General features: G+C 40.9%; 1 protein-coding gene across 2 annotated transcripts in view; it reads left to right on the forward strand.

Moving 5' to 3' along the window:
- PLCB2 (phospholipase C beta 2) overlaps positions 1–24,082 on the forward strand; it is an 82,509-nt gene that overhangs the window by 23,595 nt on the left and 34,832 nt on the right. For both annotated transcript variants that reach the window (XM_020795775.3, XM_072986278.2), the window contains exons 3-17: positions 2,370–2,438; positions 2,897–3,040; positions 3,789–3,868; positions 5,178–5,231; positions 5,325–5,400; positions 6,229–6,329; positions 8,583–8,749; positions 10,526–10,672; positions 11,592–11,749; positions 16,071–16,153; positions 17,864–17,948; positions 18,167–18,344; positions 18,588–18,682; positions 21,145–21,241; positions 22,769–22,853. In XM_020795775.3, the coding sequence (XP_020651434.3) occupies positions 2,370–2,438; positions 2,897–3,040; positions 3,789–3,868; positions 5,178–5,231; positions 5,325–5,400; positions 6,229–6,329; positions 8,583–8,749; positions 10,526–10,672; positions 11,592–11,749; positions 16,071–16,153; positions 17,864–17,948; positions 18,167–18,344; positions 18,588–18,682; positions 21,145–21,241; positions 22,769–22,853 (1,619 nt within the window). The remainder of the gene's footprint in view (positions 1–2,369; positions 2,439–2,896; positions 3,041–3,788; positions 3,869–5,177; positions 5,232–5,324; positions 5,401–6,228; positions 6,330–8,582; positions 8,750–10,525; positions 10,673–11,591; positions 11,750–16,070; positions 16,154–17,863; positions 17,949–18,166; positions 18,345–18,587; positions 18,683–21,144; positions 21,242–22,768; positions 22,854–24,082) is intronic.

Consider the following 24,082-nt stretch of genomic DNA (forward strand, 5'->3'; position numbering starts at 1 on the left):
TGTAGTGGAGGATCATTTTTTTTCTGGAAAATTGCCATGGCTGGTGATGTCATCAGCCTTATGCAGTGTAGCTCTGCAAACAGGATTTCAGACACTGAAAGGCCATAACTGTGCTGTGCAGGTATACTTTTAGACAGGACAGCTCTTCACACACAGAGAACTCATCCATCTTGGCACAGAAGAAATGTGCCCGTTTCTCTTTGTCACATTGACTAAAAAAAAGCAGCAACAGAAGACACACAGACAGGTCTGTTTCTGCAAACAGATGAAGCAGTAACTTTAGTTAACACATCTAGTAGAAAGGATCTCTTGAGTTAGAGCAGAGATGCATTTTCTAGGAAGTAAAGCATCTGCTTCAGCTGAGACCTCTTGCCGAAGACAGTGATAGCTTTTTCCAAGAGTACCTGCAGCTCCATGTTTTAAGTTTTCTCATTTGCCTAGGAAATGCAATAATCCTTGATTAGAATATTAAGCAAAACAAACAAATCTGAAAACAGCCTGGTTGTCTGTCTAATCTTAACATGGGAGAGACTCCCTGCAGGTGGGCTTCCAACTTTTGATGAACAGTGGTGAGAAAAAAACGACCATAAATGCTATTGATCACTTTTTCTCACAACAAGAGTTGGAAGCCTGTTTGCCGGCACCCTCTCCCATGTTGACATTAAACAAACAACCAGTCTGCTCTCAGATTTATTTGTCAGCTCCCAGCCTTGAACAAGCATTTTCCTGCTCCAGATGAAAATTGTTTGTTTCCTGCTGGTTTCCATGTGCTTGTAATAGCAAGTCATGAAATGTGCAGTGTGAAGTGGAAAATTGGATAGCAGAGAAAGCATTAAGGGTGGCATGCATGTGTGCACACATGCTTACAATGATGTGTGCACATGCACATAGGCACAGTGTGCACATGCACATGTACACACCCCTTGTCTCCTCAAAACTGAAGTATCTTTAATGTAAAAAACTAACAAATGTGTTGGGACTTCTTTGCATGTATATTTGCATTTCATATTCATTTTCTCTCTGGAATAGCTAGCCTCACCAAGCTAAAGAGCTGCAATGTTGCACTTATAAATATACTTGGCAACATCTGCAAATATAAGTAGAAAAGATTCCAGTTTCTCCCCTTTGAGACTCTTCCAAGTGCAGTGGGCCACTAAACTAAAATCTGGTAAACTTGGCTCCATGTTTTAATGATTGCATTAATGCAAATCATCGTCAAAAGGGGAGAATGGAGAGTTTCACACTGTCACTTATCCCACCAATGTTGAAATTTGATCACCTCACAAGGTTTTGTATGTGTATCCTTTAAAGAAAAGGTTTCCTTATGTTTTTATGTGCAATATTCTGAGCAATAGTGTTAAGTTGTCTAAAATAAGTTTTTTACAAAAATTCATAATGTCCAAAATAAGTCTCCATCCCCAAAAAGAGAGTTATCATTTAGATTTATGCAGAAATATTGGGTAACTCCTTTTGTCGCCTATTCATTCATTCATTCATTCATTCATTCATTCATTCATTCATTCATTCATTCATTCATTCAGCATAATGTTAATGTGGGAGCATCTGTAGTCTTTGCCTCCACACTTATACCTTGAATACATGGATGTTTTATATTGCACATATAGCAAAACCTCCAAGCATCAAACTGATGTCTTTGAGCACTGCAAAATACTGTCCTGTTGTAGTCTCATACATAATGTTTTGGGTCTGTTTTAATTGAATAGATTGAATAGATTTAGCACCAGTAGAACTTCAACAACAACAAAAAAAGAGGAAAGTGTGAAGCTCAACAAAACTTGGCTGTCAGCTCTCAAAATACAGAGCGCAAAAGGTCAACGAACTCTACCCAGCTACAAGGACAAAGGATCACTACACACAAAAGACCAGCTACTGACACCCATCAACCACCGTGACAGATAATCTCTTCTCCTAAGCACAACAAGACACCCACAACAAGACACACTAATCACCCATCTACAGAAAAAGACAAAAACCTATCTCACAGCCATAAATACCGCACTCCCAAGCCAACTACACTAGAGCACAGAGTGCTATCCTCTGAAAATGCGGGCCGCAGAGACTGGCGAAACATTAGGAAGAACAACCTTCAGAACACGGCCAAAGAGCCCGAAAAACCCACAACAACCATTAGATCCCAGCTGTGAAAGCCTTTGCGAATACATAGATTTTGATTCTTTCACACAGAAAGATTGGTGATGCAAATGCATTCTCTTTGAGCATGTTCTTTGTGCCATTAGAAATTCCCCAATGTAATTAGGCTGTTGAGAGTACTATGTTTGCTATTGCAAGTGCTCTGCTTTCCTTTCAGATTCCTCCAGTCTTGAATGCTAACTTTTCTTATTTTACAGGAAATTGAATTTTTGGATATCACAAGTATTCGAGACACTAGAGTAGGGAAATTTGCCAAGATTCCTAAGGTGAGTTGTGGCAGAATGTGCAGCACCTTTTTATGCTGAATTTAAGACTGGTCTTTCACACAATCCAACATGGCACTAAGGCTGTTTTAGCAAAAGCAAGGCAGCAAGTACCTGTAGTTAATTCCTCTTCTCTTTTCCACCATAAGCATAAACAATTTGCAAGATGCAGGGATGGAAACACAGAGGTGCGTTGTGTGCATGTGTGCATGCATGCATGTGTGTGTATGTGCACACACACACGTGTGTGTGTGTGAGCATGTGTGCATGTGTGCGTGTGTGTGTGCGTGTGTGTGTGTGTGTGTGTGTGTTATAATAGTGTTTTTCCTCAGTGTTGCTTGAAGATGTTGGATAAACTGTGCTGTGCTATATATCTATAGACAGGCAGATGTCATCTTATTCATTAGATGTAACTTGCCCTCTTCTCTTTCTCATTGCTTACATTTGCTTTCCCTTTGCAGAATCAGAAGCTCCGAGAGGTTTTCAAGCTGGATTTTCCAGACAACAACAACTTCTTTCTCAAGACATTGACAGTAGTTTCTGGTCCTGATATGGTGGACCTCACTTTTCACAATTTTGTTTCCTACAAAGAAAATGTTGGAAAGGTATGGCAAAATTAGATGGCACCCATGTTGGGAGTTGAGTGACAAGAAGTCTTAGAACTCAACTAAAACAGAAGGCAAGGGAAAATGGGCATCATATGTCATGTTTTTTTCACATACGGTCACACCTCAGCTACAACTGATATAATTTGTTTTGCTCTGTTGTTGATTTAACTCTAGAATTTACTGGAAGCAAGAAAATTATCTAAGAAATCATATAGAATAATTGTGAGAGAACCAGCATGGGATTATGTCTAAAGCAGACATTGGAAAAGGTTGTTTGTGTTGCAGGGGTTGGGGGGGGGGGAGACTTCTGCTTCCAAAATTCCCCCCCCCCAAAATATTTTGGTCATATTGATTGAGGGATGATTGGAGCTGTAGTCCCAAAGAGTAACTTCTCTTATCTCTGATCAGGGTACTATTGATATTTTATTTTTACATTTACCTACCCTGTGCTTAGTGTAGGCAGATATCTGTGAAATGTACTGAACTGTCTTTTAATTCTGGGCGCATGAGTGAAATGGTGACAATGATAATTTGTTCTACTTACAACCTAATTCTAAACACATTTACTAGAAAGTAGCCACATCCTTGATCCTGTCTTCAGAAAGGATAACAAGGTTAAGGAAGGAACATTTGCACCATGTGGAAGTTGACTATGGTACACTGGTACAGTGGGGCCCAAAGAAAAAGTTTGCATAGTAAACCTTTCCCAGTCTTTCAACATCTTTCCTTGTCTTGCTTCTTTCAGGATTGGGCAAATGATATTATGGCCATTGTTAGGAACCCCTTTACATACAACGCTTGCCGCTACACCTTCTTGGAGAAAATGTAAGTACTGTAATCAGTGGTTAAGTTTATAATTCCAGGCAGAGCTGGGAGACGTTTCTTGAACGGGCTACAACTTCCAGAGTTCTCAGCTACAGCCCAAAAAAGTAACTTTTCATAGTTCTGCTTCCAAGCCTGTCCTTTTCACTTTCTAGTAAGAGGCTCCTGTTGTGCTGTTGTGAGCATAAACAAATGCACAGAAAAAAAGAAGGGTTTATCAACACGGTTAGGAGAAATCCAGGCTTGGCATAAGAACATAAAGAATAAGTAAGAATTGTTTCTTTTTTTTTCCCTAAGGAAGTGGGAAACACAGTGTGAAAAAGAACTGGATATACTCATAAAACAGAGGTGTTGCATATCAGCTGGAAATGGAAAAGTATGGGCAGGGGCCCATAATGCTCTGCTTTACTCTTTATGCTTTATAGCAGCAGTGTGGGTGGTGTCCTGTGGCCTCCAGAAGCTGTTCAGCTGCATTTCCCATCAGCCTCAAACAGTAAAGTCCATGGTGAAAGACGATGGAAGTCACAGTCCAACAGCATCTGGAGGGAAGCAGCTCCATTCTTGTAGAAGGGCATGATCGGCTGATCGAACCCTGAACTTGAGCACTCCTGTTACAGGGCAGTGATGCCATGCAGCATTATTTTGTTGCATGCCCCACTTCTTTTTCCCATCTCTATTTTATAATGGCAAGTAAAATCCTTGGAACGAGAGGTCAAGGATGATAACAACAGGCCAAATATTTTTAAATATCAAAGGTTTTCATAGGTCTTAGGTCAACCAGAAGTGTGTGTCCTTCCAAATGCCAAGTACTTTGGAAACAAAAGGGTACTGCGATGAGCAGTCTACATGTAAGCAATGAAATGCAGAAACCCTGCTATGCTAAGATACTGTTATACAGTATATAATTGTGCTAATGGGCAAGTTATTTATCTACTGGCTTGCATTAAGCAGCACAGTCCTGATAGCTTTAAGGTCAGGTGGGAGTATCAATAAACCAGCAGGATGCCTACATTTCATGAAGCAGCTTCATTCCCTTCATGATTTCTATTCATTGCAAATGCTGGGGTTGTATAGAATGTAATAATTCTTGCATTCAGCCTGAAATTTAATTTAAGCCCTCCATCTAAATACAATAGTTCACCTTTGGCCTTCCAAAAATATCTAGACTATGAATAAGTTTGCATATACTTTAATGGCTATTTCTCATTTTCCTCTTGTTCTGACTGACATATTTCTTCCATTCCTTTCCCCTTCTCTAGCTTTGTGAGTAGGAAAGCTAACGAAGGCTTCTTTGTTCTTATCTTTTCCACAGACTGGTGAAGTTAAAGATGCAGTTGAATAATCAGGGGAAAATTCCTGTCAGGAAGTGAGTGACATCCATGACTGTTTGGACCAATGATATACTAAGAATCCATCTTCAATAACTCTGCTTCTAACCTGTATTTTTTCTATCTCTCAGTATTTTTCAAATGTTTCCTGCAGACCGAAAAAGGGTAGAGGCAGCATTAAATGCCTGCCATCTCCCTACAGGGAAGGTGAGTATTTTCTCAGCTGTACATAGCACACATCTTTTACTCTGTCATCACCATCGCCATGTAATATATTCAAAAAAAAATCTAGGGAATTGAGCAATTTCTATTATATCCAGTTTATAAAATGATGTCATTCATGTTTTCCTGGGCAGAAGGAATAGCTTGTTACACATCAGTTAATTGTCATGAGTAGGTACTAAGCAAAGAAACAGGAAGTTCCAGACTTTGGGAGCAGCAACAGAGAAAGCCTTCTCCTGTGTCCTCAACCAGTGAAGGTGGTGAGGAAGGCTTCCCCTGACGATCTTGATAGCACACAGATACCTGGATTCCACACTGGATAAATACATGGATTATCTCTTTACTGTTTTCCTTGCTGTGATGAGATGTATTGTATTTCTATCTGAATCATAGTAATTATTTCCAAGTATGCATCTGTACATGCCAATTAGCACACCTAAATTTTATGCCACTCTGTTCTATTTTGCCCTCCTCTGAGTGATGTGTGTCGTTCTGTTGGTGATGCGTAACTGGTTCCAGTATCCAAATCATTAGATCACTCAACTCAGCTCCAGAATGTCAGCATTTGGTCTGAGAAAGATTTTGTGCTCAGTATAAGGTCTCAGTCCTTGGTCACAGGAAGAAAGGATAAAAGCAAAAAAATGAATCTCAGAGTGTGTTAATCTTAGGGCAGTCAACAGAATATTATTTCTCTTCACTGAACTGCAGTCATCAGGTGTATATATTAGCCTAGAAGAGGGATGTGAATTAGACGGCACAACTTCCAGGGAGTCCATTTCATTTTCTCATCTTGAGTTGCTTTTTTATTTTCAGAATGATGGCATCAATCCAGAAGACTTCCCCGAGTCAGTATACAAAACATTCCTGATGAACCTGTGTCCTCGAACAGAGATTGATGAGATTTTTACCTCACAGTAAGCCTCCATTGTGTAGCGGGTAGGATGTGGAGATAATTGTATGGACAAAGACAGTTTTTGAGCAAAATATTATAGAGTGCATACTCTTCTTTTTACCTTAGCACACCTTGCTGTCACTATGAGGCTAGCTTTAGACTAGCTTCTTTGGAGTCTGTGTAGAGTATGAAAATCAAATATGAGCTTGCTCACCGAGAGGTAAATGAGTTTAAATGGTTTGTTTTTGCAGATGTGATTCTCATTTTCATGAAAGACATTTGTTTGTCATAGCAGGTGATTTTCCTTACCTACATATATAGCATTTAGCATGTATTGTTGGTCACTAGAAGAAAAACTTAATTTCCAGGTCTGATTGTTGAGGTATGTATCTTTGAGGCGATCTAGCTGAGCACAGGGAAAAATTGTTAGTCACAGGGAATCCATATTCCATGTAAGGCCAAGATCTACCCTCAATAATATATATCTTGGTGATGAGTTGCAGGGCTATGTCCACTGCTAGTGACTATTTTCTTGAGTTTGGCCACAATCCAGTATAGTCAAATGTGCTCAAGTTCAAACTAAATGGAATAATAAATGTAGAATTTGCTGTTCTTCCTCCTCTTCACTCTGCAACATCTACCAAGGAAGGCATTGCTTTTTTTATTTCCTCAGCCCCCCACTTCATGCTACTGATTGACACAGGATTGTGGGGTGAAGATTAACTGTAATATCTAGTTTGAAATTTAAGGCCATGGAAATTTCACACCTTTTAAAATGCACCATTCCTTTAAGTAGCTCAACACAACATAATCTGTATCCTCACAACAGCCCTGCGAGGTAGGTTAGACTATGAGACAGTGACCATTCTGAACCTCATGGCTGAACAGAGATTGTAACCCAGATCTCCTGATTCTTCAGTTATACCATATGGACTGAATACTAGTTTAACTCTATTTTGGAGTGAAGCCTTTTATATTTTATTGTTTGGAAGTTGTGAGGTTGCTTTCTCTCTTGACCGTGTTTACAAAAACAGAGGTAGACAGAAACATGTTGTATTTTCTATCTTTGATACTCTCTCTCTCTCTCTCTCTCTCTCTCTCTCTCAATCCCTCTCTCTCTCTCTCTCTCTCTCTCTCTCTCTCTGTGTGTGTGTGTGTGTGTGTGTGTGTGTGTGTGTGTGAGAGAGAGAGAGAGAGAGAGAGAGAGAGATGTGTCTAGATGTTTCATACTGTTGTCACTGAAAGAAAATTTTCGGGGGGGGGGGGGGAGAATCTGTAGCCCAAATACTATTGTTTAACTTTTAGATCAGTTTGTGAATAGAATAGAGGACTACAGCAACTACCTTTGCTAATTGAATCTGGCTACCTAAGCTAAATAGTTTCAGAATGTTTTAACATCTGTCTTTGTATTGCATCTTTTCTGAGAAGGACATTCTTCTACAGGTGGTGCAGAATGCGGCGGCCAGACTTCTTAGTGGTGTGAAAAAATACCAACACATCTCACCCACTCTGGCCGCATTGCATTGGCTGCCCATCCACTTCCGCATCGACTTCAAAGTGTTGATGCTTACATATAAAGCCCTAAACGGTTTAGGGCCTCGATACTTGGCGGAACGCCTACCCCCACCAAGATCTACCCGTGTCACCCGTGCGAGCCAGGAGGTGAGGCTGAGGAGCCTAACGCCAAGGGAGGCCCGGAAAGAAAAGACAAGAAATCGGGCCTTCTCGGCGGTGGCTCCTCGCCTCTGCAATAACCTCCCTCCTAACATTCGCGCGCCTCCCTCGCTGGGCATTTTCAAAAAACAACTAAAAACATTGATGTTTCGGCAGGCCTTCCCCTTTGTCAGCTCCTGACCCCCTCTTCCTTCTTCTCCCAGTGTTTGTCCCATCTTCTGAAAGTCCTCCTTATGTAAATTGCTTTTAATCATATTGTTGTTGTTTATGCTGGTGTAAGCCGCCTAGAGTAGTCTTAATTGATTAGATAGGCGGGATATAAATAAAATAAATTAAAAAATAAATAAATTATTGGACATAGTTTTAGGTCTAATATTGGGGTTGGGGTGATGAAGGAAACACTCTGGGCTTTTTCCTCCTCTTGTTTCATTCCCCAACTTGTGGTGCTAACAGTGTGTTGGACAAGGTCTGTTCTCTCTCCAGCCAACTCAAGAGAATTGCCCAGATCAAAACAGCACAAAAAAGTTCAGGAAAAATTACTTCACTTCTAAAAGGGTGTTTTTTTCAGAGATAACAAAGGTTAATATCTTGTTTCTCTTAGCCACTCAAAAGCCAAGCCGTACATGACCAAAGATCATTTGACAAAATTTATCAACAAAAAGCAACGGGATTCCCACCTCAATGACACGCTTTTCCCTCCTGCCAAGCCACAGCAAGTTCAAGGCCTCATTGACAAATATGAGCCTAGCGGGATGAATATTCAGAGAGGTGAGTATCATTGTTTGTGTTTTTAATTATCTTGCAAGTCTCCTAGAGTACCTGTTCTGGAAGAAGGGTGGGAGACAAATAAAATATGTTCCCATTTGGAACATCCCTTTCCAGGATAATTCCAGATGATATATAAATATTTTAGATAAAATAAAATATACATCTATATTTCTGTGTGAAGTGTGGAAGCAGCTTAAATCCGAGTGCAAAGTATAGAGAAGTCCACATTAGCTGGGGGCAAACATCTGTATGGTCAAGCACTTTCTAAAAATACCTACAACCTGTGTTTTATTTGCTTCATTTAATATAAAGGGCACAAGTCAGGCAGCAAGCTCCTCTTCAGCTGGACACTTTTAGTGTAAATGCTAATTTGCTAAAACAAACAAATATATTCATCCCCTGAATAGCACAGAAGATAATTTTTAAAGAGTTTCCTCAATATTTTTGAAAGGTTTTTAAAAAAGACTCTGATAAACAGAACAGATTGGCAATAGGTCCCTGCTGCAAAGGGCTCAGATCAGAATCCTTCAATGTTAGTACTGATCTACTAAAAAAAACAAAAAAACAAAATCCAACGTATAAGATAATTTTAAAAACTTTCTTCAAGCTTTCTTCAATTTTTTGGTGGAATAATTTATTTCAAAAACACTGATTTCTTCAAGAGTAAGGAAATCGAGTTTTAGAAAGAAGTGAGGTCAGAAACCAAGGTAAGATTTGCACTCATTTGTCACCAAACAGCACTAAGTATCACAAGGAGGAAGGAATAAATGCTCCATTTGGATGAGAACTGCTGTTGTTGTTTATTCATTTAGTCGTGTCCAGCTCTTCATGGCCCCATGGACCAGAGCACGCCAGGGCCTCCTATCTTCCACTGCATCCCAGAGTTGGGTCAAATTCATGTTGGCTGTTTCAATGACAATGTCCAACCATCTCATCCTGTGTCGTCCCTTTCTCCTCTTGCCTTCACATGTTCCTAACATCACATGTTCCTAACAGCAGCCATTTCGGGGCTTCCGGCAGTGTTTTCGCGCCCTCCCCTTGCTTACCAAGGGCGCGAAAACGCTGCGCCCTGGCCCCTTTCGGCTGTTCCGGCGGCCATTTTGGACCTGCCGGACAGCTGATCGCAGCCATTTTCGCGCCCTCGTTCTGCATCGCTGTACGGTAAGTAAACGTGCCGACTGGAATGCATTAAACGTAGTTTAATGCGTTTCAATGGCTTTTTAACTTCCGTACAGCGATGTTTCACACAGCGAGGGTTGATCCGGAACGGATTAACCTCGCTGTGCGAGGCACCACTGTATGTGTTAATGGCAAGCAGTTCTTTTTGCCTGCCTTCTGCTTGCACAGGTAGAGATCAACAGCAGTGCAATTTGTAAATTATATCTTGAAAAAAAATTCTCCTAGTTTAGCACTGTAATGCTAAATCCTAAAGAAATTTTGGGTAAAACACATAAATCCTAAGGAAACCATCGAAGGAAGAAACGAATGTGGCATCCAGACAAATAAGGCAGCTGCCCACCACAGCCAGTAAACACCTAAATATGTTGTGACAGAGAGGAAGAAAATATTCTTAAACAGAATGCAGGAAAAAATGTAATTCCCCCCCCCATAAACCCTGAGCTTGTGGTAAGAAGGGCCTCAGTGATTCTCACCGCCACAGTTTTGTGGATTTTGATTTCAGAAGTCAGTGAACACCATAGAAGGACGGTCCAAGGTTGGTTCCTTCAGGCCTTGGTGTTGCACTGCCAGTGATAATAACAATGTTTTATTGTGTAGGTCAACTATCGCCAGAGGGAATGGTCTGGTTCCTTTGTGGTCCTGAAAACAGTATAGTGTCACAGGAAAAACTGTTGCTATACCAGGATATGAATCAGCCGCTCTCTCACTACTTCATCAATTCATCTCATAATACCTACCTAACAGGTACAGTATGTCTCTTTCCCTATGGAAACACTATGAGTTCAAACAACTGCTGTATTCTAGGAAAAGTTTTTTGATCAAGTGTTCTCTGTCAAAAACACAAGGTGGAAAATATAGTTGGTTGGGTTTCTTGTGCTACCACTGAACCATGATGCACTTGAATCAGCTGATACTCCTCCTCCAAAATGTACCGATGAAAAAATTAGTATTAATTAGAGGATAAAGCACTAGCAAGGCTGATCTAAGCAGAAATTGGAAATATCACTCTATTTAACAGTTCTTAGAACCCTTTAGCCACCGTGCCACTGTTGATGGTGGGAAAGGATTTTTGGAAGTTGTAGTTCAAAAAGGTACTTTCTCCATGCTCTAGTTCTAAAACATTTAAGTAAATTCAGATCATTTCCCCCTCTAATATTACAGTGGTATCTCAATTTAGGAATGTAATCCGTATTGGGACTGCGTTCTTAAGTCAAAATGTTCTTAAGTCAAAGCACCATTTCCCATAGGAATGCATTGAAAACTATTTAATCCATATCTGCTGTTTTTCGTTCTTCAGTCGAGGCACTGTTCTTAAGTCGAATCATTAGTTCCCATAGGAACTAATGCAAAGCCGGTTAATCCATATCTACCACTAGGGGGTGAATTTTTGTAATTTTTTTCTTCTTCTTTTGACCTAAGGTGAACTTAGGTCAAAATAAGGGCAGGAAAGGTTTTTTCTTTTTTCTTTTGGTTCTTACGTCGAGGCTCTGTTCTCAAGTCAAAGCAATTTTTTGCTAACAGAGCCGCTCTTAACTTGAATCGTTCGTATGTAGGGACTTTCTCAAGTCGAGGTACCACTGTACTCATTCAAAACCTCTGACTTGCCTGTATGATCACAGACTTGCCTCTCTCCCTGTTTTTTTTTATTTTGTTTTTTTAAAAGCTGGTCAGTTTTCTGGAATTTCATCCCCTGAAATGTATCGCCAAAGCCTTTTGGCAGGTTGCCGTTGTGTGGAGCTTGATTGCTGGAAGGGACGTCCTCCAGATGAAGAGCCCATCATCACTCATGGGTTTACCATGACAACTGAAATATTATTCAAGGTACAGAGTTCTTTGAAGGTCATTTTCCCATAGTTTGGTTTGTTTTACTTAGGGATTCCAAGGGTGGTATGAAATTTCAAAATATAAATTAAAAAATATACAAATGAAAAATACATAGAATGGCAAAAATTACATACTGAAAATGAAAAACCAGTGTTGTTGTTTAGTCGTTAAATTGGGTCCGACTCTTCGTGACCCCATGGACCAGAGCACGCCAGGCCCTCCTGTCTTCCACTGCCTCCCGGAGTTGTGTCAAATTCATGTTGGTAGCTTCAATGACACTGTCCAGCTATCTTGTCCTCTGTCGTCCCCCTTCTCCTCTTGCCTTCACATTTTCCCAACATCAGGGTCTCTTCCAAGGAGTCTTCTCTTCTCATGAGATGGCCAAAGTATTGGAGCCTCAGCTTTAGGATCTGTCCTTCCAGTGAGCACTCAGGGTTGATTTCCTTCAGAATGGATACGTTTGATCTCCTTGCAGTCCAGGGGATACTCAAGAGTCTCCTCCAGCACCACAATTTGAAAGCAGCAATTCTTCGGTGCTCAGCCTTCTTTATGGTCCAGCTTTCATTTCCATACATCGCTACTAGAAAAACCATAGCTTTGACTATGTGGACCTTTGTCGGCAAGGTGATATCTCCGATTTTTAAGATGCTGTCTAGGTTTGTCATCGCTTTCCTCACAAGAACCAGGCATCTTTTAATTTTGTGGCTGCTGTCACCATCTGCAGTGATCATGGAGAAAGTAAAATCTGTCCCTGCCTCCATAACTTCCCCTTCTATTTGCCAGGAGGTGATGGGGCCAGTGGCCATGATCTTATTTGTTTTTTTTTCTTTTTTTGATGTTGAGCTTCAGACCATTTTTTGCACTCTTCTCTTTCACCATCATTAAGAAGTTCCTTAATTCCTCCTCACTTTCTGCCATCAGCATATCTGCCATCAGCATATCTGCCATCATCATCTGCATATCTGAGGTTGTTGGTATTTCTTCCCACAATCTTAATTCCGGTTTGGGATTCCTCCAGCCCAGCCTTTTGCATGATGTATTCTGCATATAAGTTAAATAAGCAGGGAGACAATATACACCCTTGTTTTACTCCGTTCTCAATTTTGAACCAATCAGTTGTTCCATATCCAGTTCTAGCTCTTGCTTCCTGTCCCACATATAGATTTCTCAGGAGATAGATAAGGTGGTCAGGCACTCCTATTTCTTTAAGAACTTGCCATAGTTTGCTGTGGTACACACAGTCAAAGGCTTTTGCATAGTCAATGAAGCAGAAGTAGATGTTTTTCTGGAACTCTCTGGCTTTCTCCATAATCCAGCGCATGTTAGCAATTCAGTCTCTAGTTCCTCTGCCCCTTCGAAATCCAGTTTGTACTTCTGGGAGTTCTCGATCCACATACTGCTGAAGCCTACCTTGTAGGATTTTGAGCATAACCTTGCTAGTGTGTGAAATGAGTGCAATTGTATGGTAGTTGGAGCATTCTTTGGCACTGCCCCTCTTTGGGATTGGGATGTAGACTCATCTTTTCCAGTCCTCTGGCCACTGCTTAGTTTTACAAACTTGCTGGCATATTGAGTGTAGCAGTTTAACAGCATCATCTTTTAAGATTTTAAATAGTTAAACTGGAATGCCATCACCTCCCCTGGCCTTGTTGTTTGCCATGCTTTCTAAGGCCCACTTGACTTCACCCTCTAGGATGTCTGGCTCAAGGTCAGCAACCACACTATCTGGGTTGTCCAGGACATCCAGATCTTTCTGGTCTAACTCTTCTGTGTATTCCTGCCACCTCTTTTTGATGTCTTCTGCTTCTGTTAGGTCCCTACCATTTTTGACCTTTATCATGTCCATCTTTGCACAAAATGTTCCTTTGATATCTCCAGTTTTCTTGAACATATCTCTGGTTTTTCCCTTTCTATTATTTTCCTCTATATCTTTGCATTGTTCATTTAAGAAGGCCCTCTTGTCTCTCCTTGCTATTCTTTGGAAGTCAGCATTCCATTTTCTGTAACTTTTCCCATTTCCCTTGCATTTGGTTTCTCTTCTCTGCTATTTGTAAGGCCTCACTGGACAGCCACTTTGCTTTCTTGCATTTCCTCTTCTTTGGGATGGTTTTTGTTGCTGCCTCCTGTACAACATTACGAGCCTCCATCCATAGTTCTTCAGGTACTCTGTCCACCAAATCTAGTTCCTTAAATCTCTTCTTCACTTCCACTGTGTATTCATAAAGGATTTGGTTTAGATTATACCCCAGTGGTTGTTCCTACTTTCTTCAGTTTAAGCATAAGTTTAGCTTTAAGAAGCTGATGATCAGAGCCACAATCAGCTCCAGGTCTTGTTTTTGCTGACTGTATAGAACTTCTCCATCTTTGGCTGCAGTGAATAAAATCAATCTGATTTCGGTATTGCCCATCTGGTGATGTCCATGTGTAGAGTCACCTCTACCAGTAGGAACCACTTAAAAATATAAGATGACACAGTTGAATTAGAAGGGCTGAGGAACAAATTTTCCATCTACTGCCAAAATGACTTCACAGGAAATGTTATGGTAGAATTCCGCTCACCTCTACATGGAGCCCTGCTGAGTAGAATAGGAGTTGTGAGGTTTAAAGTAAACCAGAGAAATCTAGGCTTAAGGAGGAAGTGAGGTGGACTTTCTAACGAGTTCAGCTCTGTTGTCAGGCACCAAAAGGTTTTGGATCTGTGTGACAGAACCAACAACCTGAGAAAGGAGGACAAGAAACAGATGGTGGATAGGAGGAAATGATAAAAAGTGAGATAAAAGGTGAGAGCAAGACAGAGAGAGAATGTGTGTGTGTGTGTGCACGCGCATGTGTGTGTGTGTGTTTTGGTGGTCCAAAAGTAAGCCAAGCTATTAGTGTCTTAAGTATAGCTGCAGGAGCAGAGCATGGGACAGGAATCATATCCCCTCTTCCCTCTTTAGCAACCAGTCTAATATGCTTGCAATTTTTTTGTTAGCAGTTTTGCCTTCTAGATTACATGACATCACAGATACCTTTACACAGCACCACACAATCTGTGGCGTGCATAGAGGCCATTGTACTTTCCTGGAGCCATAATGGCATGAAACAGTTGTTCTGCACCACAACAATGAACTTAGTAAAGAAATTACAGTGCATTAGCACAGCATGTGCCAGGGTTCACTATAGCTTACATAACACCTGGGGCCTCCCTTCTCTGTTTCTTCCTTTGGCTGTCTCCTCCAAAAGAGCTGTGGGTGGAGGCGGTAACCCTCTCCTGCATGGAACCTACACCAGGCCCCTTTGAAATGTAGATCAAATGCAGAAGCCTCCCAGTTTCAAAGCTTCTCTGATGCTGCATACCAGGGCTCAACTTGCTACAGCAAAGTTAGATGGCATTATAAATGACATGGTGTACAATTGTATGATGCCACTGAGTGAACAGAGAAAGAAAAGGGAAAGGCAGGTAATTATAGAGAAAGCTGCAGTACTGTAGGCTGCTAGTTACCCATGTCAGAAAAGAAGGAAATAATAATAAAAAAAATAAGATGTATAAGGAGTCTTACAAAAATATAGTTTCTGATGAAAGGGTGTGCTAGAGTTCCTTTTAAGGAGTGTTAGTGGCTTACAGATCCTGCATGTCTCTGGGTAGAGGTTCACCACCAGATAATTTTAAAAGTATGCATTAAGAAACAAAGTATGGATTTTACACGGGCATGTGGCCGAAGATGGGAAGATTTTTTTCTTTTTTGCCAACACATATGGCATTTCCCAGAGCTGTGGTTGATCAGAAATCTCTATGCAGAATGTGCATGTAAGGCCGAATGTAACATCACAGTAGAAGATAACATCAAGAACTAGATGCTATAGGAAGATCAAAAACCCTTGCAAAAGCTTTAACACAACTTTAACACTGCAGAGGGCAAGGATATGAACACCATCCCACCCCCCAACATCTTTGAGCTGTTGACAACAAATGTAACACGGGAATGTAGTTATTGATTTATTAATTTACATTATTTATATGCTGCCATTCTCCTCATAGGAGGGCCAGAGTGGCTCACAACAGAAAAAGCAACAGATTTAAAAAGCACTGTATAAATATTGTATTTAAAAACAATTAGACATGTATTAAAATTTAAAAAATTAAGTTTAAAACAATTCAAAAAAACCTGTAAGTTACATATGCACCATGTTGTTGAGACTCCCTGCATCATCATGGATTTCCCAAAGAAATGTGAAGTGCATATTTGAAACGCAGGATTATCTGCTGAGAATGAGGGTTTTGTGGATTTTTTGGCACACTGTCTAAAAATCTCTCTCTCTCTCCCTTTCCCCTCAGGACGCAATTGAAGCAATCGCAGAAAGTGCTTTCAAAACTTCTCCTTATCCAGTCATCCTGTCCTTTGAGAACCACGTGGACTCGTGAGCATTAAGTATTTGCTGACAGGGAGAAGGCTGCAGGGGCACTTGAGAAAATTTGGAGAGTGGAGGCGGGACATGGAATGTATTTTGTTTTCAAATAGCTTCTTGTGGCAAACATTTGTGACTTTTGGTAGGAAAACTGAAGCCTGAATTTCAGGCTTCCTCTGAAGAATGACTGCTAGTTTTTTTTTTTAGAAGTACTGTATGCTTAATCTTGGCGCTTTTTTAGTCGATTAGCAAAGGGTTAGCATTCAGGGTGCTTTAAGGCAAGGAACCTTTGTGTAAGATATAGACTGGCCACTATCCAGGGATGGACACTTGCAACTCGCTGTCAAGTCCAACTTAAGTCGCACCAGCAACTTGACTTAGACTCAACTTAGCTACCCCCCCACAAAGACTCAGATTCAACACACGACTCAGATCCATTTTTCCAAGTTGCATTTTTGAGTCCCTATTCTTTTAATGTGGGCACCTGCAGGAGAGAGGCAGGCAAAGGTGGCAAATGGCAGTAGAGGAGGAGGTCGTGATGGGGAGGGAGGGTTTTCAAGAGGGTGGGGGTGGAGGGGTGAGGGAAAGTGAGGCAGCCTCAGCTTTTTTTTTTCCTATTGGCCACAACTCTGAGCACAGGTGGGTCTGGGCAAGGGGAGGAGGGCAGAGAGAAGGAATATATATGACTACTCTGGGTTTTTCCTGCACTTTCATCATCAGCTGGGATAGTTAGGCCAGGGGATGGGCTCAGGCTTCAACAGCAAACTGTTCTCTGTGGTTCACAAGCCTCAGACCTCCCCACCCACACCCTTCTTTTTTTCTGAAAAAAAAATTCTATAGGGACTAGAAACTTAGACTCAAAGCTTGGGACTCGAGACTTGCCAGTGTTCCTGCCAATATCTGAGTGACAGTTGTTTTCGAATTCAGGAGGAGAGAAGACCATTTCCTTTTTTCAAGAAATTGCAGCCAAGTGGCGAAGGGGAACTTTCTCTTTTGCCCTTTACTGTTATGCTGATTTACAGCCAAAAATTCTCCCACCTGTGGCTATTATTTTACCCCTGGAAGGTGCTGTTTCATTGAATACCCTCTTTTTCTATGCATACCTATAGATGAACCTGAGATGAGTTCAGCCTCAAGGAAATTATTCAGTCCAGATGAATTAGTGCAAAGCAGAATAATATGATAATTGATTTATGGAAACCTGACAGTGATGATAGGATCGCATCTAAACTCTCAATAGTGTCTATAATTAATCTGCTTAGCATACAATGGAAATCAGGACAAAATCTAAACTCGCAGCAAACATGAGCCAATCCAGGATCAATCTTGCATAAACTAAGACATGTCACGTCACCCTGAACTTATGGTGACCCCATGAATGAACAATCTCCAAAATGTCCTCTCATCAACAGCCCTGCTCAACTCTTGGAAACTTAAGCCCGTTGCTTTCTTTAGTGGGTCAATCCATCTCGTATTTGATCTTTCTCTTTTCTTGCTGCCTTCAGTCTTTTTCAACATTATTGTCTTTTCCAAACTAGGACAACCACCTTAGTTTCAACATTTTTTGCCTCCAGAGATCGTTCAAGTCTGATTTGATCTAGGGCTCACTTGATTTGATCTCTAGGATAAAAAGGGACTTCGGGTCAAAACCGCTGATGATGTCAATCTTTACAACCAATATCCAGGCTCAACTTGTCTGTCTGATTCCTGTATTTCCAACAGACCGAAGCAGCAGGCTAAGATGGCCGAGTACTGCAGAACCATATTTGGGGACATGCTGCTGACAGAACCACTGGAAAACTTTCCAGTAAGTGGCCTTGCTGTCTGAGGATTCTGGGAACTGTAGTCTAAAAAGATAACATTTCTAGGCTCCGCTAAATTGGTGCATGGTGTGAAGTAACAATACAGTCAAATAGGAGTTTGGGATGTCATTGCCTTGGCAATGTCTGCTGTATCTTGGTGCAAGAAGTCCTATGAAAGCATAAATCTTGTCTCAGCATTGATTTTTCTTTTTGTTTGTGATAGCTAAAACCAGGAGTGCCTCTGCCAAGCCCTCAGGATCTCATGGGGAAAATCTTGATTAAGAACAAGAAGAATCAGTTTATACCTGGAGAGAATCAGGATACTCAGAAGAAAGGGAAGAATCCAGAGGAGGAAGTGTCTGGATCTGACCAGCCAACACCAATTGATAGGGAGAGCACAGGTATCCTCTTGTTAGCAAGGGTGGCAACCTAGCACTAATCTCAGATGTGTAAGAAATTTTAAACATTAAATAAATCAGAGGGTGATCAGGGAAGAGGAAAGAATTCAGGAGCATGTCCCCTCAGTCTTGAACATCATACCCCAACTGCTTATGTTACCAAAACACCACCTAGAGACATGCCCCCTGTCTTCACACGAAGGTATTATAACTAACCACACATTGATTTGTGTTTTGGATGAGCAGCCATGGCATGTGAAGCAACTGAAGAGGTGCCTGAAGTAGAGGAAGACTTGGGAAACCTGGATGAAGAAGAGATTAAAAAGCTGCAGTCTGATGAGGTATGATTATGGTTCCTGTGTTACTAGATGAGGAAATGAAAAGAAAACTGCCAGTATTGTAATATCTTTATAGAAAGTCATTGTCCAACCTTGGGATGTTGTGTATAGTTCTTTCATGGCAGCTGAAAATGCATATTGTCAAGCTGAGAGAGGGGTAGAAACGGACCAGCCAAATAACTAAGGGAATGGAACAAGTCCCCTGCAAAGAAAGGTTATAAAATGTGGGGCTTTTCATTTTGGAAGAAAGCTGACTAAGAGCTCAATCACAAGTGAGAAAAGAACCACAGTTATACCGATCCTTTTCATCTCTCTGTTCTACCAATACATTTTTCCCAGCTGACATGTATATATAGTGGCAGGAGTGCACATTATTTTTAACTGTATCAATTCATTTCTTTCTATTTGAACCATTATAGCAGGCGGCAGCTGCTACTAGTGATTTACCAATATCTCTTAAAAAATAATAATAAGGGTATAAGCACAGTGGCCATGAAGTGGCCACAGTGCCCAAAAACCTGACTCCTTTGCAAAGGAAATAAATCAGCATCAATGTTCACACACTCTGAAATGATAAGGAAGGGAGTGATACATCATCAATACAATTTAAAACTAACCTTCTCCTAATGAGGAGGAAATAAACCAATTGCCGGGACAAATCAATGTGCGTATTGTGAATGGAAAATTTTGAAAATCCAAATAATGGTGCAAACAGTATAACTGGGATTCTTTTGGCAGGTGTGATTGAGCCATATGAGAAGAGCAGAGTAGAGGTGCAGAGAAAAATTATGCCCGGAGAGGAGAAAGTGAATGGAGAGAGGTTTCCCCCACCCCCTTATAGGATTTCATCTCTTGTTCCCAGGTGGCCAGCAAGATGGGAAGAGAGTTGATCCAGGAATGTCCCTGTGGTGGCCAGACAGATGCTAAGCTCATTGGTAGGACATGAATTCAGATTTCATCCAGTAAATCTGAATAACAGGAGGTCTTGAATGAATAAAAGGAAATACTTCTTTGCACTGTGTAAGGTTAAATAAAATGTGCTTCCACAAGATATAGTGATAGCTGCCAACTTAGATGGCTTTTAAAAAGACAATTAGATAAATTCATGAAGCATAAGGTTGGCTATTAGTTGTCATGGTTGCATATCACTTTCAGTCTCAGAAGTCTTGTGCCTTAAATACCAGTTGCTGGGAAAAATACCTAAAAGGATACCATAGCACTCATGTGTCATTAGAATGGCTGATGGTCGGATTCCAAAAGATCTCCTGTAGGGAGAACTAGTGCAGGGAAAGAAGAAGACCACAGTTGTGATACAAGGATATCTGCAAGTGGTATCTGACAGCCTTGGGAATGGACCTCAACAGATGGGAAACCCTGACATCTGGAGGCAGGCGATGCAGCATAGCCTCTCCCAATTTAAGAGTCCCTTGTCCAGCAGGCCGAGGCAAAGAGGCAGTCCCAAAAGTAGCAAAGTCAGGGAGCTGGATGGGGTACAGATTGTATTTGTCTTCAGTGTGGAAGGGACTGTCACTCTCGAATTGGCCTTCTCAGCCACACTAGACGCTGTTCCAAGACCTCTATTCAGAGCACGTTACCACAGTCTCTTGAGACTGAAGGATGCTTACAGAAACACTCATGTCTTACCAATGGGCTTCTCACCTGACTGGCCACCATGGGAAAGAATACTACCAATACAACTTTTTGATTGATCCAGCACAGTTTGTTTTATATTCTTAATCTAAGTATGCAGTCTGCAGTCCTTTCTGGTAAGATAACGGGGCAAGGATTGACGTGTCCCCTTCAGTATTGTAATACAGCTATTATTTGCATGGGTGCTCCCCCACATGGGGAAAACATCTGTTTGGCATAGCACATAATCTGCTTTACTTATACACTCTGAGTTTATGTGTATATTCATTGCTGGATAGAGACCACAGTTCAAAGGGAACAGAAACACCAGGTAGTCTGTTTTGCTTTATGATTGATCACTGGAAGAAATAGTACAGCTTAACTTATAGATTTGATTGCCACCAAGAGACACAATGAGGAATCAAACTTTCAATCTGTAACTCCACAGCCAGATACAAAACTCACTTCCTATAATGTCTTAATCTGACCCAAGGAGGCCTATGGAAATACATAGCCCTCCAGCAGCTTTGCCTGGGCTAGAATTGTGCACAGTGCACACGTCTCTGTAACGTGGTCCTCATTCAACTAGGAATGTGCACATGGGCCCAGTAAAGGTTTTCAGCTGCATCCTGTACCAAAAGTCATTACAGGAAGGCAAAATCGGCTATATTCAAAGACAATTACAGTATATATAATCCTGACTAAGTGCTCCTTTGAAGGCTACCCAGTACTTTTTAATTGTTCTTTAGAGGTATGTTCATACATAGATATAGGTGATACAGATATAAACACATTTCTATAATGCCTTGTTCTCTAATTGTCCTTATGTTGCTTAGGGTACAGCAGGTCTGGAAGTGACAGCTTATGAAGAAATGTCCAGCCTGGTTAACTATATCCAGCCCATCAAATTTGAGTCGTTTGAAATCTCAGCACGTAAGGAAAACTGTTTTTCAAACCCTCCCATTAAATGAATTGTTTTCACATAATTCCAGCCAACCTCAGAGAAGCTGCGTCTGCTTTTGCTACCATTGGGATGTCGCCCGCCTGTTCTTTTCTAAAGGCTTAATGTTACCCACAGCATGCTTTTAGAACTGTACAGAGGGGGAAAGCAATGCACAACCATAATGTGAACCAGATAAGCCGCAGCTAGAGAAAGCTTCAGTTATCTGAAAACTTGAGGGACAACCCTGCCATTAGGCAAAATGAAGCATGTGGATATAGACTTCTTTTCTTCAGTAGACCCTGCACAATGTATCTCCCAACGGACATTACTCTGGGGTGCCTGAGATCTGAGAGGAGGAAGAATGTGTAGTTTTAAACCCTGCATCATGGTTCATGTTTTTATCAACTGAAATCAAAAGAATCATGAATTCAGGTTGAATATTGATTAGCCATGAGAGGATTTCTGAACTGAAACCACCCGCTCCATCCAAAATTGCAGAACCTGCTCCTCCAAATTTCAACTCCCAAGTGGATTAGTTTTAATAATGGATTAGAAATAATAATGCTACAGTCTAGAAAATAGAAGAAGAGTTAATTAAGATAAAAGGCACTACTAAAAAAGTGGTTCTAAAAATATTAAAAATGAGAAAAATCTCAGCCAAAACAAGAACGTCCAGTGGATCCAGATTCTAAATTTCAGTGACCTCCAAGGCTTCCTCATCCTCTCTTAGAGCCCCAGCTGTAGCCTCAAACCAACCCAGTGGGTTCCAGAAGCTCCAGCAATCTTTTTGTTCATAAATGTGGACTTGCTAGCAGGTATTCCAACAATACAGGCAGCAAGCTCTTGACTGATGGTTTTGGGCATCCAGAATAAGCACCGATAGATGAGCAGGCTAAGTGCATGGGCTCTGCAGAAGGAAGAGAGGAAATGGCATGGACAGGCACAAAGCAATGCTTGGTACCACCCATTAAGGCAAACAGCATGTGATGGTTATACCTGCAAGGGCACAACATTCAGTGTAATGACAACTTTGTTGAGCAGATGATTGCCATGTTCTGCCACAACAAAAAGACTTGCTAGGGTTCTGTTCAGTGCTGCTGCCATCTTTTCATTTGGTGTCATGGAAATATATAGGCAATTTTTGTATTTTTTTTTAAATGACCAATAGAAATGGATTGGTACTGAAAAACAAATGGAGGGATTGGTGATGGAGGAGGGCTGGCATTGCCCTCAGGTAAAGTGCACCAGCCACCTAAAGCAGCAGAATGTGGGTATTCTGAAAGCACAGCAAACTGTTCATTATAAAATTAGTTACTATTATATTTTTTTAATGCGGGAAAAGGGAAGAGATACTTGTGACATCTTCTGCTTCAGGTACTAAAATGTATTTGGCTTTGGCTATTAGGTGGTTGGACTTGGGTGGGTGAGAAATGGTGTTTATCCTCACCTTCAGGAAGCAGAATGCCTTGAACTATCTTGATTACTGAGCACAAGCCTGTTTTCCATGCTTTTTCCAGAAAAGAACCGAAGCTATGTTGTTTCCTCCTTCACCGAAATGAAGGCTTATGAGCTGTTGACCAAATCCCCCATCCAGTTTGTAGAGTATCCTTTTTTCAGATCATGCTGATCCTAAGGATACTTGTACATCCAGATGTTCATTCTTCTTTGGTCATGAAGAGTCAATTAGAATTAAGCTCGGTTCACAGAATGGCCACAAAAATATGGAAAAGCTACTTGCTTACATATATAATAGCCAATGACCTTGCTGGCTAAGGCATTATGAGAATTGTGGTAGAAAATGTCACTGCACAGCAGTGTGCTGAAAATATTTAGGAAAATAGTGAGAAACAGTTCAGCAATGGCCCAGGTAAATGAAAGTTCTCTTTATTTGGCAATGTTAGGATTAGACAAGCATCTGTCCCAGCAAAAGCTTTTCCTTTTTTTGTTTTTAAGCAAAACAAGCATCATTAACAAAATTACTTAAACTCCAGTTTCATACTTTGATGCAGATCAATGGCCTTGGTTCTCTGTATAGTGCTGTAATCTGCTGAATCAAGACACACATCTTGATACTGTATTGGGATGCCATTAATCTTTATTTCTATCGCTCAAGCTCAGTAATGCAGTCTGTGGAGCTCACATCTTTTCCCCTCACTTTTCGTTTCACTCAAAGTAAGATCAGTGGATCAACAGAAGACTCTTTAGCATTGTCCCTTTCAGTCTTTCTGTAGCTCAGAGACATTCTCCCTAAATTGTTTTTTTCTCTCCACTAGGAAAAAAATATATTTAGAGTCCTGTATTTTTCTCATTCCTTTCTCTCCTGAGACCAGAAAACAGCTTTCAGTACAGGAAAGACTCCTAAGGCATCATTTGAGCCTTAGACTCGCCGCTATGGATATTTGTCTTCTCCTTCCTTGAAATACTGCAGCTTTTGCCAATATCCCATTACAACATTCTTGGGAATTCTGAAGCCTGACAGCAGGAGATGGGACAATGTTCAGCTGCAATGATAGCTGGACAGATAAGATGGGGACTAATCCATGGTGCACAATTGTTCCTGCACAAAATAGTTGGGCCTTCCTTTCCTTGTTTATTCTGTTGTCAAAATACGTCTGTCTGCTGATGATAAGGGCAAAGAAACAACAAAAGTATGTGAAATAACAATTCTGGTTTATTATTGCATCTAAATTTTTTTAGTGGGGATTTTTGCCCCATTTAAAACAAAGAAGTGGAAAGACTTTGTGGAAGGGATCAGACTTTGCGATTTGCATGTATTTGGGAGAGCTTTTATTATTATTATTTACAGGAATCGCATCTTCCTTGCCCTTGGA

This window comes from Pogona vitticeps, chromosome 1, assembly GCF_051106095.1.
Source record: "Pogona vitticeps strain Pit_001003342236 chromosome 1, PviZW2.1, whole genome shotgun sequence".
NCBI lineage: Eukaryota > Metazoa > Chordata > Lepidosauria > Squamata > Agamidae > Pogona > Pogona vitticeps.